Here is an 18,244-nt window from a genome sequence, read left to right on the forward strand (position 1 = left end):
GTATTTCTTTACTTGACGACATGAGTAAAATGGAAGAAAAAATCATTTCAGAACTAAATGGCATTGTGTCAATTACTTAAATAAATATTGATACTGATAAATATAAAGTTACGTCTACAGTCTATACGTACTGTACATTTAGCTCCATCTATGGGTCTGAATATCGATTTTAAAAATATCAAATGCAGAGGTAGAGATTTCTAAAAGTTAATTCCAGTGGACGATACTAGTGTATCAACAGTATGGATACCAACTCACCACACAGTCAGATGTTCAACAGTGCACATCCTGCCTGCTCAGTTTCAGACACAGGGAACATGACAGCTTTAAGTGCCTCAGATAGAAAATAGACTAAGCACATCTGCCGCACTATCAAGAATGACATGAGGTATTTCACAGCTAAGGTATCAGTGATGAGGGACAAGTAGGCAGATGAGCTGGCTGACCAGGCAGTATCTAACAGGGAGAAAAGCCAAAGGACACTGGGACCAAGGCCACAAACTGAGCCAGGTGTATGCATGCAGACACATGCACACACATACAGCATTGAGCTTCCTGTTAAGAAGCCAGAATGGCTGCCTTGTCTTTTGTGCGAGAAAGCACATCTCTATCAGGCTCAATAAACCCACTGGAACTAGACGGTGCTGTCAGCCATCAAGAGACTGAATCATCCAAAGTGATGTGAATCACCGGCATGCTAAGTCAGATAAAGAAGTGGATTTAATCAACCCAATGGTCCTGATGCAGACTTGCGTCATCAGTCTCCAAGCCTATTAGGTGGTCCACTGCTTGGTGCCAGAGATATAGCCTTCAAATCTACAGTGGCAGATGCTAAGAAAGGCCGACCCTGGTTGAAGCTATGAAGAACTGTCCACTCACATACAGAACTACCATTATGGCAAGGAGGATATCTAGCAAGAAGTTGCTTAATGGCCCCTCTAATTAACCCCCTCCTCCGAGGCATTTATATGAGCCTCATAAACGGCATTTTACAAGAATGTCTCTTTCTATTAAACAGGCTGTCATGCACTAGTACGAAGCTGTTACGCACATTAAACTGCTTAAAATACATGATTGAATAAACAAATTGTTGTGGGATGAAGCACAACCAGAAGGATATGCATAAAAACAGATCATCCAGGTTTTGTAACTGTGTCATGATGTACCTGTTAGAACATAATACAGTTAAAGGTGAAAGCATGCATATGCACAACAGACAAATGAACACGGATAGTCTGTTGTTGCAAACACACAACAAATCAAACCAACCAACCACCACATGTGCATACATGCATGCATGCTCACCCGCCCGCACGCACACACTCTTCTTCCTCCCTCCTTGCACCGCAAGCGGTGAGTCATCCCTCTATTCACGTCACAGGGAGATGAGCGCACCCTGTGACAGGCCAGTTAGTAGCAGTCACACTGATCTATGTGGCACCTCTCAGCTCTTTGTTTCTCCTCTGATGGAGAGACTATGTATGCTCGCTCCCTATTAAGAGGGTTTACTCAGCTCGTAATGGGGGGCCGGTGTGGGAGCTCAGTCAGACAGGAGTAAGAAGAAGAGCCCCAGTGAGAGCAAGCAGTATGATGGCTTCCTGCCTGAGCAGCATCACTTTATATCTCTGCTTTGGCTCCTTAACTAAACATGGATGCCTGAGGCCTATTGTCCTGTTGTTATTCATGTACATCCGAAAACACGGTGAAAGTCTACAGAAAAGAAATATCAGAGTCTTTCCACAGTGAGCACTAGTCTATACATGGGTCACAGGATTTATGCTAAAATGTTGAGCGCCTCCCTCCTGTGAGTATCAAACATTATTCACACAAATCTTTTTTTTTATTACGCCTTTATTTTTCTTTATCATAAAAATCAGTGGCTGTGAGCTCACAGAAAGTGTCTGTGGAGTAAGCCATAAATTATTTTCAGATGAATGTTTTCCTGAGGAACTGCATTTGATCATTATCGTTTACAATAATGAGCGAACACCTCTAACTCCTACAACTACTCCAGCTGTCTTATGTTCACAATGTCAGTGGCATGTTGGAGCCAGACTGCGTTGTTGCTGTCGCAAAGCCAAACACAATCATCAACAATCGAGGAAAAGGGAAATGACAGCCATCAGGACAAATAAGAATTTGTAACACATCCTTACTCTAACACCACCTTTTACTCCTCCACCCAAATACACTGTAATTACAGTATGTTAAAATTGCATTGTAATGGTCTATCAAAACACAATTAATTTGTATCTCCTGTCAAACATAGTTGTTGACTAAGGGTCGGGCCTTCAGTGAAACACACACACACACACAGAAAAAGTAGAGCAGCGATGCAAAGTCTGCAGCGTACTTGTTAAGCTAATAGCAATCTGTTATGGACAAGATAAAAAAAAAACAAAAGCTGTTTTTATGTAGCCTCAGTCTGTTCATCTAAGTTTCCCATGAATATTAAAAATCTTGTAAACTAGCTATTGCAGCTCCTCGCCCGCCCTCCTCCCGTCTCCACCAGCTGTACCTGCAAACAGTGAATCACACCAGCAGCCAAGGGAGGAGGACCGAGCACAGGCCAATACTCTTGGACGTCTGCATTTTTCATTCTTTCAAAACTTTACTCAGTATTTTGATGTCAGGAATATAAAGTATTTTACTGGCATTTTATATTTGTTTCCAGTGAGATATTGCATGCAGGCTATAAAGTGACTTTGCTGATGTAAAATATACTGTTGCTGCTCTAGAAACATTTAGTTTACTAAAATCTAAAATCATTCTAATCCCTAGTCCTGTTCTGAATGAAAAAAATAATCATTGCAAAAGCAATTATGTCATTAAGCAACCTGGAAACTATGAGACATGACCAACATCCTGTTGTCATTTGAATAAAAATACGTCAGTGCTTCCTGGTCAACCCTTCCTCTTTTCTTACTGCAAACACCAGTAAACCAAAACGAGTGAATGTGAGTGAAGGTGACTGTCAGAAATAAAGTGGTTCAACCAAAATGTAACGCTGTCTATTAGAATATACCTACACCTATTATTATTTTAAACTTCAGGATTCTCAATACTTAACACACACCTTTATTTAAAAAATGACAGTGGCTATGTATCCTTCGAGTAATAAAAGAAAAGACTAATAACATAACACAGAACACACACACCTATAAACTCGAGTGTAAGGCTGTAAGCAGTAGGTTAATGTCAGGCCAGTGTGTGTTTGTGTGTGTGTGTGTCTGTCTGTGTCACTTTGTGAGAAAGAACCTCTGACAATGTCCAGCATCAATGTGCAAAGTTGTATTAATTATTTCAATTACTTCACATGATTAAACTTGTATAACCAGTGTGACGGTAAACATCTTGAATCTTGGAAACGTGTGTGAAGAGTTGTCTGATGCTTTGCATAACATCATAAGTAACAACTTATTACACTGAACAACCATTTTATAATCTTTATATGTTATTTTGCTTGATGCTTGATTTGCGTATTATGTGATATATATCAATATTAAGAAAAAGTGATGTTCACCTTAACTGTATGACCCAGCTCTATATATTTTCTATATTTATAGTATTAATGAATGTCTCAGCTTTCCATAGATGACAGTGTACAAGTTAAATACTAAGCATTTGGAATGAGCCAGACATTATAGTGGAGATCTGTGAAGATTGCTTGCCTTACTGTCACGATGCCCGGAAAAACCCAGTGAAAATATATGTGCGTCTCCTCTCATTGAAGTACTTTCTTCTTTGTGAAGAGGTTTGCCTACTGAATATTTTGTTCCTCATTTCACAGTCTTCATATTAAGGACATGCCCTTGAATGAAACTAAGATAAAACTATTTCATTCGTTTCTTTTGTGTTTGCAATATGAGTCACAATTTTAGCGGGAGTGGTAATTTTTGCATTTCATTTTCAATGAAAAATAAAATGACGATGATTTGATTTTTACATGAGTCTGTTTCATGCAAGCTCCTCTAATGTCTGGAGAGTATTTCCATCTCTTTTACATCACAACGCTTTATTCATAGCTGTGATTTGTGGCATACAACTTTGTTTTTTAAATAATGCAGCCCCTGAACTATGGATATTGCACTTGGCCATGTTCTGATTTCAATCATGTGAACATGTGTCCAAATATATCTCTATGTAATACAAAATTCAGATTTTGTGATCCACTTATCTTTTTACAATTAGATATTAGACAACATGCATTTAAATCGAGAACCACAATATATCGACAGAGTAGCTTTCTCACCTGTGATACACTGAAACTGACCATCCTCTCGTCGAATAGTGAAGGCTTCACCTGGGTTTACCTGCACCAGGATTACCTGCGGAAAAACAAAGACCTTTCATTTGACAAAATAAGTTCATTCCCTCCGAGGTGAGAGAGAGAGAGAGAGAGAGAGAGGGAGAGGGGGAGGGGGAGAGAGGGGGGGAGAGAGAGAGAGAGAGAGAGAGAGAATGTGACAACTTGATCAGATACAACTTCCAAAAACTTGATACCTTAAAGTGCTCACAGCAGTAAACACTTGAAAGGGAATGCTTGGGCATTTTACAACACAGCACGTTTCAAATGCAACAACTGTATATATCTGGTAATTTCTGGATAGTGGGAGAATGTGGAGACATATTGTCCATCTTCATATACAGTCTAAATATGACAACGTTATTTTTGTAAATATTTCCTATTGCACTTTTAAAACTAAAGCTTTGTTAGTACATGCATACATTTACATGTTAGCAACTTTTCCTCCACTGCTCCAGTGTGAATAGCAGCATCATTCTTGAGAAAAACACATTTGGTCTTTACAACAACAGTAGTCGGTGTTGCACTGATGGTGATTGGTGTTAAAACGCTGACAATACAGTCACCTGAAAGTAGTACTAGGAAAAAATTGCATTCCATCTATCATTTTCTGCAATGATGTGTAGGTGGCGCAGGCAGAAGCAGGTAAAAGCAGCAGAAATATTACAGTATCAATAATGACCAAAACACACAAAGCTGTCTGCTCTTGTTGCAAGTGTTTCAACATGCTTAAATATGTGCAGCAGACTGTGCAGCTGGAGGGATAAACAGGAATTATACTGCAAAAAATTCAGTTTTCATTTGGGAGACTAAATGGGAATACCAGTAATCTCTACAATATCTTGATAATTAAATCTATGAATAGTAGTAAATACCTGCATGTCTGAGAAGGGGTGTTTAATACAACACACAAACTCTCATTGTCAATTTCAAGATAAACCAATTAAAGTATCTCAGTTTGATAAGACTTTAAGTCACATATAAATATAGGTTCAATTTAAAATTAAATATGTATTATCAAATACAAAAAAATGTTGTTGGTATGTAACCATTTCATACAGGTAACACAGTCATACGGTTAATGATTAAAAAACAACCTCAAAGTTTAACCAATGGCATTTTGGTTTGGGTGTTTTCCACAACAGCTGCACAGTTTGAAATTAATAAAAAAGAGATACATTTGAACTGACGTATATTCCAGAAATATTCAACAGATGTTGCCTAAAGGCAGCAAAAGGTGTGAATTAAAAAAACAACAACAATTGCTTAGAATAACTGATTGTGTTTATGAAATTTTAAAGAATTTAACAAATTAAACACTGTCTCATGACTTTTTTGTCCTCTTTAGTTATTTGGCTTTACATTCACATTAAAGCTTCAACCATTAACCTTAATCATCTAAATGATTAGATTAAAAGTCAGTAACCTTTATAGAGCTGTGTGTTCCAGGAACACTCAACAGATGTTGGCTCTAGACAAAACAAGCAAAACCCAGGCAGCAAATGACAGCAAAAAAAAAGTCAATATGTCACATTAAGATTTTCAAAGGAATCATGATTGAAAGCTGTTTCAGTCAATACTTGATATTAATGTGCAGGGAAAAAATGTCCTGTTCGGTTATGAGGCGTTTCAAGCTTTTACCATTAACCTAAACTTTGTAAACCAAGTAATTATTTGCAAGAGTCTGTAATCCTGTATACTCCAGCAAATAATGTGATTTAAACCTTTTTCTAACAAAGCAAAACATAACAATTAGTCTCAGTGTCAAAGTATTGCTTGTGTACACATTTTAAATAAAAATAGTGAAAGGATTCATTATTTATAACAAGACAATTTGTGTTATATATCTATTGATGTACAGAAAACAACTGCCACTAGGTACCAGACTATACAGGCATTTTTAAGGTAAAACCATGAACCTAAACTAACCCTAACCATCTATTTTTATGTCACAACATTTAGAGAGTTCATCGCTGCTACCCCACACTTAGTCCTGCTTCTCTCATCATTACAACACACCTGAGCGTCAGAACTGAATAAGAGGAAGCCTAAAAAAAAACCATTAAACGTCGCTCACAATGCCACTTCTTTTAATAAGTAAACAACATGAAAATTATTAACAGACCTGAAGACAAACACTTTATCAACAAGTCAGATGACATCCATAAAAATACTCTTAACCATCTCCCATTCATCAGTTTCCTCATCCTGATAAAACGTCGAGAGAACCCACGTATAATGTGTGTGAGCGCCAGTTACCTCACTCTTGTGGAAGTCGCCGTCATAGAATCTACACTCCCCCGGCAAAGGGCTTTGGACACGGTTCGCTTCGAGCACAGAAATCATCAGCACCTCCATCTCTGACACTGCTCCCATTCATGTGCTCGGCAGGGAGAGGAAAGAGCCCTTTGACTGCCACACACAGAAGCTCATATGTTCATACGCACCCACACAAGCAGCGTCAGCAGCAAGTGTAGATGGGGGTGGGGGGTGGGGGGTGTTTTCAGGGGCAAGGGAGGTCTGATTGAATCAAAGTCTCAGCACTTCACAGTCGGGTGCATGTATACGTTTGTTGTCCACCACCTTCAGTGTGAGGAAAACACCCTTCCCTAGATTTATTTCTCTCTTTTCCAATCTGATCTTCATGTTGAAAGTTACGTTTGAAATATATACATGACACAGTGACAGTCACTGCATGTTAATGAAATCAAAAGGAAGGAAATCTTGCTTGCAAAAGATCCAGCTGCTACTTACTGTTGCCCGCATTGCTTGTTCTCATTCAGGCGTCGCTATTCACGCAGTCACAGCAAAAGAAAATGATGCTCCAGGGTCTACCAGACCCTCCACCACTTCACCCAACCCTCATGAGAAATCACATGACCGGCGTAGCTAACACATCTGGCTGGGCTGATCCTTTACACCCCCCACTTCCATCAACTCTTGTGCAAAATGCAGGAAGAATCTGGGAAGAGGTGTGGAGTGCAGCAGGGGCTTTGTAAGCAGATGGGGCTCAGTCTCTTGTGCTCGATGTAGCCTTCACAGAACGTGTAGCGTGAATCTCATGTTTGCTTCGCCTGGTTCAGCCTCATCTGCTCCATAGCGGCACTCTCTGCAGCAGGCGGCTCGCTCACTCTATCCTCTAGCTCCAGTGCTGCCTCACTACAGTCAGTATCCACAGCAACCCCTTCAACAAATAAGCCACAGCGATGTCCGCACCAAAGCTTCAGAGAAGGCACTGAAACCTTATCAGCAGTGGCCACTCTCCGGAAAAAGGAAAGCGAATGAACCCAGGAAAACGGGACCAAAAAGAAGGACTTTGGATGATGCCTCAGTTTGCTTCTTGCCTCAGTCACTGACTGTGTGCCTGTGCCAGCTCTGTTAATGCCTGCTGTGCTCCTTAATGCTTAATTTCAATAGCATTCCATCAGGGTGTGATCATAGCACAGCTGAGCCGGCAATGGTATAAGGGTTCCATAGCGTGGGGAGTCCTTTGTTCTGCCTTTTTTTCACAACAACAACAATGGCGTGAGGGAGCTGTGCGACCCACGCAGCTTCTGAAGCTGACATACACGACTACGCTACAGTCCCTCCCTCCTTCCTTTTTTCTCCCTCCCCCTCATACTCTCCCCTGGCTCTCTCACCCATTCACAGAGCGACATGCCATACACCCTCTCTTAATACTCCGATCGATGTGAGAGGAGATGAGGTTGTGGGAGTTCAATTGCGGAGCTCCAATGCTGCCGACAATTGCAGCCTCTAGTTCTCCACTGTCTCCAAAGATCACAAAGCAGCCCGCTGACAGTCAAAACAGAGACACTATTTGTGCAGCGACACAATAAACAGGGCTTCTGAAACATCTGTCCTCATTCATTTAAACAGATCAGTCCTTAAAGTGACAGCGTTGATCATTTGAACAGCATGTGCCAAGTTAATACTGTGCATCACTACTGCGCAGGGGGTACATCAAAATCCTCTACAATATGAAATCCTTCTGTTTATTTCATTCTGTAAAATGAATAAAGCTGAACTTAAGGATTCTGATAAATATGGCGGATAGAGGAAAAGATCAATTGCCAAAATGCAAGAGGCTTCTCAAGTGAATTGTATTTATAGAAATGCCAAGTAACAAAATGAAATTTAGATGGTCACTGAATCAAGTTTTTCTTTTCAACTACATCTTAAATAAATATTGCAAATTTGCATGGCAAACTTTCAGTGTGTCCAAAACAAAAGTGGAGCGGTGCGGTCGAAGTTTATGGTGACAAACAGTAAGATAGCATTTGGCATATGAACACAAAAAAAAAAAAAAAAGACTAAAATACACAAAATAAGCAGACCCATGCAGTGGCCTTGGAAGAGAAAGCACCTTTTTTAATTACTTGCTGCCATTTTCTCCTCATATTAACTGCAACAATGGAGGCTGGTATTCATGAACAATTTGCATAAACAGTCTGGTACTGTAATGGGGTCTTGGCCAAGATGTTAAAATTGTTCACCTTTTAAAGTTACATAATGTTTTGCTGTATTGTGCTATGATAGTTGTTTTAGATTAAGTATATGGACAGCTTAAAAATATTGCCAAGCATGTTCATACGTACTGTTTGAACATGCTTGACAATATTTTTTACTTCATGATTTAGCTTTTTTTTTTTCAAAATAATTGTGTCATAACTTTACATCAATGTCGGACAGTAAACAAAAGCAAAACCTCAAGGTCTTAGTTTTTCAGGAGCATTGTCTCCAACATATTTGGCATAAAACGTATCGTATAGACAAAGAGAAAAACATAATTACCAGGAAAATGTGGTACAGTGAAAAATAAGCTAATTTTGAGATTAGTCAGGTTCCTCTTCTGATAACTCCACTTGCCTGATGCAACTGTCAGTCACAGTTAACCTTACATCACATTTTCAGACAGACAATTGCTCAGTGCTAAAACAGTTCAAGGGCCTGCGTCGGTGGGAGTGTGTTGTTTCATGTAGCAGTGACACAGTGAAATAGCAACCATTGAGCCCAGTTGGAGAACAGGCTTGCTTGCTTGCTTGCTTGCCAGGTTGCATGTGTGTGATTGGCCAACACAGTGCCTTTACACATGACATCACATTGTGTCGCAGCAAAAACTCAACGAGGTTGGACTTATTTTGTCAAGTGCCGCAGCACTGGAAAGACTCAGAAACAGTGCCAGGATACTGCAAAGGTTACTTTTCACAGATGACTAAGCACTGGAGCGTGCAATGCTTTCCTCGTCACATTTTCAACAAAGATGATCTTTTGAGCAGAGCCCGGGAAGAAGGAAATCTTGCATTAAGGAACAGGAACAACGAAAGTCACATGCACTCTTACAAATTTATAGGAGGGGACGTTTATATATCGTGTTCCCACCACTGTAAAGATTTATGTCCATGCAGGAGCCCTGTGCAAAGAGATTGAAGATCAATTAGTACACACTGTCACACAGGTGGCCACTGCTGTGTTTTATTACCCATGAGAATGGGTCCCCTCTATGCGTTCATGGCTGTTAGCTCTGACATTTCTTGGCCTTTGGTGACTCAGAGTTCAGGTTTCTCACTATTTGTTCCTCTTAATTGTTTACCGTGCGTTGATGTGATACAGCAGCTGCGTGGACAGGAAACGGGAGGCAAATGACGGAGAAAATCCTGCCTCTCTCGGAACTAGCCAGGCACTAACGCAGTCTCCCCGCAGCTGATGGCATATGCTTAAGTGTACAATTCGAGGCAATTTGATGATCCTCTACCCACGGGATTCTCTGGGAAATATTGCTTGATGGGATAGTAGGAAAGAAACAGGCAGGGGGAAAAACTGCATGCACGCCCAATATTCATTATGTTCTTAGCAATATTAATTCACAGAGGAGAAAATCTGTTATTTGTATTTATCAGAGCAACCACAAAATATTATCTAAGCACATACTCATAGTCTGGGTGTGCTTTTTGGATTACTGTCCTGCCTAATACCAGTCAGCATCCAAATAAATAAGGATTTTACTCAAGCCTTATTTCTTTCTTCTCTGTGAACTTTCATTCCTTTTTTTTTTAAAAACCTAGTCTGATGCCAACATCACCAGTGGACCTGGTGTAAGATGTTATGGACTGAGGGGGTCCTGACACAGAGCTCTCCACTACAGTTGAACTATTAATTTTGTTAAAACAGACCACAGTATCCCCTGCCTCAGGCCTTTGGCAAACTTCACATGAATTTCTGCAACCTCCAGAATTGCTGTCATGTGCTTTTCTTCTATTCAGGAGCACCTTCCATCTGGCTCCTCTAATGCAGAACCCAGACTTGTGAAGTGCTGCACTTGGTGTAGCTCTTCCAGAGCAATCCCTCTGGTAGAGCTACACCAAGTGAGGACACTTTGTACTTGTGTTAAGGGTTGTCCTTGTCGTTGTTCCAGGTCAGCTTCCTGGCCAAGGTTCTTGTTTGGTTAGTCAATGCGCACAGGGAAAAGTCCAGGTACTCTTGCATTTTAGTCATTTTTAGAGATGATGTCTTATGTGCTCCTCTTGAATAACCATGTTTTATTATACACACATGGATAATGTTGATATCTGATGGTTTTTAGCTTTCAGTTTATATTTTGATCAACTGCAATATTGGTTTCTGTAAAGCTGTTTTCAGACATGAACTCCAGAAAATGTAGATCAGGACATTTGTGTTCTCACATACAGTCTCTCCAGAACATTTCAGGAGAATGTCTGGACTTCAGTCCATGTCTGACAGCAGATTAACTGTTTCAATAGGCTATTCAGTCAGAAATGAATGGTAACTGAGTGGTGCTCAGATCGATCAACTGATTTACTTGGACAGCACTTGTATCTGTTCTGTAAATTTGTATGGTTTGTCTCACTGGCTCAGAAGAAAGTGTCCTAAACACTGCTGAGTCACGCTCTGTCCACCTCCTCACAATAGCTGACAAATAGTGGGCTCACCCCCATCTTCACAGATGAATCAGTGGCTGACGAGGAGAGAAAATGAGTGGGCTGCATTTTTGTCACAACATCTCGGGCCCTCTGGCAGCTTATAAGGGGCACAGGTCCAGGGCCCTGTCTCCTGTGTCTATAGCTTACAAGGCCCGCACGAAAGACGGCTGAGTCGGGAGTGAGGTCTCACTATCCCACAGTAACATTAGCCCACGCATGGCACAAAGCCACAAGCAGACCACACACGCTGTGTGCTCCCTGTTCAATTCATGTTGTTACTACTCATTGCTGGGTATTCTCACGACCAGAGTAAATATCAGATCTATAAATCTCAGTTTATACCACAGAAGACTTCAAATCTGGCATAATTATGTCTGAATGAATGAAGACGTGCTTCATCATCTTGAAATATTTTGTCATCATACATGTTTTTCCCAAAGGTTTGACGTTTACTACTGAAACTGCTAAGCAGCAAGTCTGTCCCAAGGAGCAGTGCTTTCCAATTGAGCATTTATACTAAAGGCTTATAAATATTTTCCTCCAAAGTGTTTTTATCACTTACAGTCTGTCCCTCAAAGCAGCAGAACATAAAAACCCAAGCACAAAGAGCACAGAAACATTAAATGACAGGTCTAATGAAAAGCAGTAATGAACAAAATGGAAGAATATATACATAACCATCAGCACAGACAAAGCTAAGTACATAAGCCATTAGCTAGGCTTAAACATTGACAGAAACAGACTGATTCATCTGTTACCAATTTAGCTTCAAACCAAATGGCAAGAGCAGGAAGAACTTTGGGATGAGAAGGGCTTAAATGGATGGAAGCAGTGAATCATACTGTACCCAAAGTCATCTCTAAAAAGGAATCATCTCAGGTAATGACCCCAAGACAACAGCTTCCTCTGTGACTCAGAATAATTGGTCCAACAGAGCGTTAATACCAAGCTGAGACTGGGATAGAGAAACAGAGAACAAAGAATGAGGTGTCCTTGTAGCTTCTCCACCTAAAAAGGTCAAAATCAGAGGGGTCAGACATCGCTGTGAATCCTCTTCACTGTCACCGAAGCCCTGCCTCGCTCTGTCAGGGCCCACGCAGACCCCTCCAGTGGTTCCTGCTCCTCACTCCGCAGCTGTCATGATATTTACACACCTCCTCAGATACACAAGCTACATCTTAGTTACAGAAATGCTTAAACCACAATCACAGGAAAAGATCTGCATCAAGCTTTTTTTGCCTCACAGATGATCATGAGTCAGACCGAAATGATTAAAAGGTACTTCGAACTTTCAATAAGCAAACTAATATAGCCTTAAGATTAAGAGAAATCAAAATGTTAATATTTATTTCAGAACCAGAGATCAATCAATACAGATGCCAGAAACCTAGTTCGGACAAATTATAGTCCTAGTCTCTGTGCTCCCGAGACTCTAGTATATGCGCTTGTTTATGAGCCACCACACCTCTACTAAAAAATTAATGAATACCAAACAGGAGACATCAGTCTTAACCCTGCAAACACCAGCAATCAAATACTCAATCTCATCTCCTCAAAGGTGATTAAAGAAGTAAGAAACCATGTTTTTGTAAAGACATGTATCTATACAGAATTTTTTTTAAATTATGGATGGATTATAATGACCCTGAAACTGCAATGCTTTACATCCAGTACTGACAGAATTGCTTTGAAACAAAAGCTGAATAGGCACTGCCTATTGACTTGTGCATTATTGCCTAATGTTAAAAAGTGATTATTTTGGCTCTGGATCCTTAGATCATTTTCCCTTCCAGGTACTGATTCCAATACCTGAAATTTGCATCCTCATACCAAGTACCTATCTGATACTAGTGCATTAAAAAATACATTTATAACGGATATTAACAGCTGTGTACTACTAAACTTGTACAAAAATAATAATTTCCATAATTGTTGTAAGGCCTGATGTTCTGCTAAAAAATCATCTGAAAAATAAATAGCCTACATAGGAAGAATGTATGCTATAGAACTTCTTTTATTATATAGTTTGACAGCCAGAACTGAAAAAGATGGCAAATAAATAATCTCTGAAAACACAACAATTACTTAATTTAAATCATTGACGTAATTGGCAACACTAGTGTCACACCCCAAAACTGATGTCTTGAATACAGTACATAGGATTGTGTACTCACTGAAGCCCAACCAAGCATTTTCAGTATTGGAGTCAAGCTTCATACATTATATTTAAATCAAATTATATCAGATCTCAGCTAAGTAAAAATACATTGTTTTTTTATCCAACTGAAGATTGTGCATGCAAGTATTCATACATCTAAGACTGAGATACAAACATACGTCTAAGACTGAGACACAAACACCCCTACTGCAAAAACAAAGTCATAATGCTGTAGTTCAAAAAATAAATAAAACAATAACACTGCTGTGTTATCTGATACTTGTTATTCTTCTTCATGGGAACACATTTCAGTGTGTTTCAGTGATCATGAACATGCAGTGTCTCAAATTGGTCTGAGCAGCAGGGTGGTAATCATGTCAGCCAGGAAGCAACAGCCACATTGTATTCCTCTAGCTCTCACAAAACAGCGTAAACACAGGCACAGGACATGTTCAGAAAATCAGGTAACCTTTGTGGGACGTGGTAAGGTAACTGAATTCCATGAGAACGACACTCTCATAGCACAACACAGCCAGAAAAATCTGATCTCTACGTGAACAAAGCCTGATTCAGATGTGGGATTTTCCACTGCGGAAAAATGACGGGTGGAAAGGCCTGTTATAGGGCAGTGCTAATATTAGCTGGTCTTATCTGAGCAAACTGCATAAGGCTGAGGAAATGACGGAAAAGATATCACTGTGGGTTCAAGCTATCCCCCAGGAAGTCACGGAAACTTAGGCAAATCGAACTGATGGTCATCAAAATGACAGGGAAATCACCCAGGCTTGTCAGGGCCACTCAATCTCACTCTGATAAAGTTAAGAGACGCTGGGCACTATCACTCTATATCCTGTACCCATTCAGCAGAGGCTGCTATCAAAACTGAAAGAGCTGTGGTTGAAAACCATCAAGCACCTGTTGCCTGTAAAATATGATGCATGAGAAACTGAAGTTAGGACAGCATATCTGTTTGGGTTGTTTCACTACTTAACTGAGTAAGAACAATATCTACGTATTTCATCTATCATCTAAAACAAGCCACCAAATACATTAGTTTTCACAAGCGGTAGATACTAGATGCTGCTGTCAATGAAAATGTAACAATTTTTCAACAATGAGATTAAATAAGATTGAGTTTGGTGTAATCATGTAAAACTTTAAATATATGATAAATTAATTAATATAAAAGGGAATTTTCACATTCTCATTGTATTACAAGCTTTTATAGTCAAGGCTCTTCAAACTCTGGAACTCAGGCTTGCAGAATAAGTGGCATAATGTTGCCAGTGGTGGTCAAACCATATACTATGTCACTGCCTCTAGTGTTACTGTTATTTGTTGAGTAAGTGCACAAGTGCTGTGCCTCAATATTTCTGTCTTTACAAAGCAACCTATTTGAGCTCACTTGTACAAATATTTGACATTTTCTGCACAAAAAAGCTGATACACACCATCATGACTTTGTCTCTGTGCAGCTAGGCGTACCATGTGAAAAACAAACAACAGTTTAACAACAGCACACTTGAAGCCATTAACTGACTAAATAAGAGAGGCACCACTTCTAAAAGAAAATCCCCTCAACTGTGATTATGAAGTCCATTTGCCCAAGTCCATTTGGGTATAACAGACTTTGATGCAGTGAGTGTGACTAATAGCAGAGAGAGACATGAGGGTGAGGTCTGAGTGTACCTGCTGGGGGCCATCCCCGTTGACCATGGTTGGGGGTGGTGGTGAAGCAAGGATTGGGAGTTCAGTGCTGAGAAGCTGGCCGGACTCCAGAGGTGGGGTGTGGTCTGCCATGTCTCCCTCATTCACACTACTGAAGAGGTTCTCCTGCAACAAAGACACAGCAATCAATAGAGTGCTGCAGGGATGACGTACTTTCTACACCAACCCGGAAGTTAGCAGCACACTGGTTTCCTTGAAAAAGGCCAGTGGGATTTTTACATTGGCTTTAGAATTCTTGCAGAAAATAAGGTAATAAACAAAAGCTTATCATACTTGCATGGTTTTTGTGTTCACAGTTATTATATTAAATGTCCCTGACAAGCTTTGTAGTCTCTTTTAACTGTCTGTTAGCAGACACATAAAAGCTGTTATATGATATGTAACTAGTGGGGTATTTACTGACATTTTATGGCATACAAATTACATGAAAATCTCTTGAGCTTGATGGATAGATCAAAGGATGGATGTGGATATTGTGATTGACTGATATGAAATGACTATATCACATTAATATCTACAAAATATCTGAAATTGTTTTAACATGTTGCAAGCATTTCTTAGTTTATTTTAAAACCAAGTGACATATACTGAATTCAATAAGATGTGAATAGTTTTAGGATATGACGGTGTTGTTAACAGGATGAACACATCTGTTATCAGCAATGAGGCAAATAGCCTCTAACTGTGCTGTCGTTTCCAGTAAGGAGATAGTGACAAGCTGAATCACATTGAGTGGGAATTTGATACACATCCAAATTAATCTCCAAGCACATCAATTGTTTTTATGCTGCTGATGATTTTGTGGAAAAGCAGCCCAATTGCTTACTCTGAAAGATATTTACTGGTGGCAGCCAGGTTAGAGCATCTGATTCATCTGAACTAAAGAGGCCTGATCACAGACCACAGGGAGGGCTGATATAAACATGAGATCTAGTTCAAGTAATTGGAAACTCATCTGTGCTCACTGTGATAGTCTTTGTTATCCATTATCCCTGTAATGTCTTGTCAACACTACATGGAACGTGTGCGGTCGATATAGAACCATAAAATAAAATGGCAACACATGAGTTAAGACAAGCTTGTCGACAACAGTCAGGAAGAGTTTATCAATACATATCAGAAATGTCTCCTCTCAAGGGTGATGTAAAACAAGATACTGTATTAACAACAATAAAAAACAGTAATCTCACACAGTGCACTCACATCCTTCTCAAAGCTGAGCATTGTGGTGTATTAGGTCTATTGAATTCAAGCAATCAACAAATGCAGACCAAGAGGGATTATACATAAGCTCATGTCAAGTCAAACTCTGAGAGTATGGAGAGATGATAGATATGGTGCCTTTTAAGACACTACTATGGAGTTAGACACAGGGCCACGATGAGGGCAGACCACTTGTGAGAAAAAGTTGTAGCAGGATCACATGGCAAACAACAATTCTTCCAGAAAACAACAGAACAGCATGAGGGAAATGTAACATGTGTCCTTGAACCTAATTACAATCTCACGCATGCGCCCTGTCACCAGACAGTGATCTGGCTTATCTGTTGGCTTTAGCCCCTCCCATCCTTGAGCTTAAACAACAAAGTCAGTTTACAGTGTGATGGTCAATGAACTGGATTTGAGGAACTATTGCTGCAGTGGAGGACCGCCATGGGACTGGCCCAGTATTACCAGCAGGCTTCATATGATGGAAGGCTTCTTCTGCTGTCAGAAACACTGCAATAAGTTTGTTTATAAGTCACGGGCCATTTTAAACTGAACCATGTTACATCTTCAACGTCCAAAACATCTCCCTGGGGTCAGGGAGAGAACCATTATAGGGTGGGTCAGCAATCACAGGAGGTTCTCTTTTTACTATATGCCTCCGAGCACCCATCTTTGACACAGTAAAGAAAACCCACTTTGGAGTTATATTCTCACACAAGAAATTAAGATTATTCATTAATTTCAGCTATGATAGTATTTTATTGGGGAGAATGCGTAACTTATACTCCAGTTATTGAATGCTTGGAGGTTGTCTGTGGATCTGCATGAGTGCCAGGTTAGTTACCTACAATAAAATATATGAAATGTACAAAAATAAAGCTGTTGCACATCATCTCTTATTAAACATTACTTCTATATAGAAACTGCAGCAGTGTGTGATTTCAGTCCTTATTTGACTGTGGCTAAGAGAGCAGCTGTTTCTCAGTTGTAGTTTTGGTGACACAGGGGAAAATACCCTGAAAGGTCAGTATCACAAGCTATTGCATCGTCTGCTTATTCCTCATTACTTTGGCTTTGACAAAATAAAAGATACAGATGAGGAAATAATGTGAACTCGAGTGCACAAAGGAAATACCTTTACAGTGAAAACCGACTGGGCAATAAACTTGATAGGGAAATGTCTGTAGTCAGGTAGTACCATATATCTTTCTATACAGTCTATGGTAGTACCATAAATATTTTCGGATTTCGAAACAACACTTGAATGGAGACGTTAAGCTGAAACACCTGGAGACATGTTTTCCACTCATCAACGTCCAGTTTAACAGCTGGCTTTCAGTTCAGTGCATGTATGTGACTTAGCATTGATGTTGAGTGTTTTAACATGAGTGTTAGCAGGTCCGACACTAATGTTTAACATGTCACATTATTAAATATATGAATAAAAGTCAATGTTCAGAGGTGGTTTTTCCTTTTTTGCCATTTTTATGCTAACATTTGTTGTTAGCCACTTAGCATCATTGTTAGCAGGTCTGACACTTGTGTTCAACATATCCCATTACTGAATATAAGAATAAAAGTAAATATTCTGATGTAGGGTTCCCTATTTGCCATATTTATGCTAACACTTGTTGTTAGCCACTTAGCTAACCCTGCTGCTTAGCATCACTGTTAGCAGGTCAGACGCTTATGTTTAACATGTCACATTACTGAAGTCAATATTCAGATGTAGTGTTCCCTATTTTCCATATTCGTGCTAATCAGGTTAGCTAACTCGCAGCCAAGACAACTGTTTACTCTAGCTACAGGTGTGTGTGCTCCGCGTTATGTCACAGCTCTTGGTTATTATCTAACTGCGGAATAGTCGTAGCAACATTGACGGCTCATGAACAAACGCAAAGA

At 39.8% G+C, this 18,244-nt stretch overlaps 1 protein-coding gene across 3 annotated transcripts in view; it reads right to left on the reverse strand.

Moving 5' to 3' along the window:
* Nucleotides 1-18,244, reverse strand: part of fndc3a (fibronectin type III domain containing 3A) — a 45,014-nt gene that overhangs the window by 26,114 nt on the left and 656 nt on the right. Inside the window, exons 2-3 of one of the 3 annotated variants that reach the window (XM_020088372.2) lie at nucleotides 15,095-15,238; nucleotides 4,253-4,328 (exon numbers count right to left, since the gene is read on the reverse strand). In XM_020088372.2, coding sequence (XP_019943931.1) covers nucleotides 4,253-4,328; nucleotides 15,095-15,205 — 187 coding nt within the window. In that variant the 5' untranslated portion in view covers nucleotides 15,206-15,238. Of the gene's footprint in view, nucleotides 1-4,252; nucleotides 4,329-6,565; nucleotides 6,719-7,060; nucleotides 7,445-15,094; nucleotides 15,239-18,244 lie in introns of those variants that run through there. The other 2 variants (XM_069534023.1, XM_069534022.1) reach the window with 2 other exon arrangements.

Source organism: Paralichthys olivaceus, chromosome 11 (genome assembly GCF_024713975.1).
Source record: "Paralichthys olivaceus isolate ysfri-2021 chromosome 11, ASM2471397v2, whole genome shotgun sequence".
Lineage (NCBI taxonomy): Eukaryota > Metazoa > Chordata > Actinopteri > Pleuronectiformes > Paralichthyidae > Paralichthys > Paralichthys olivaceus.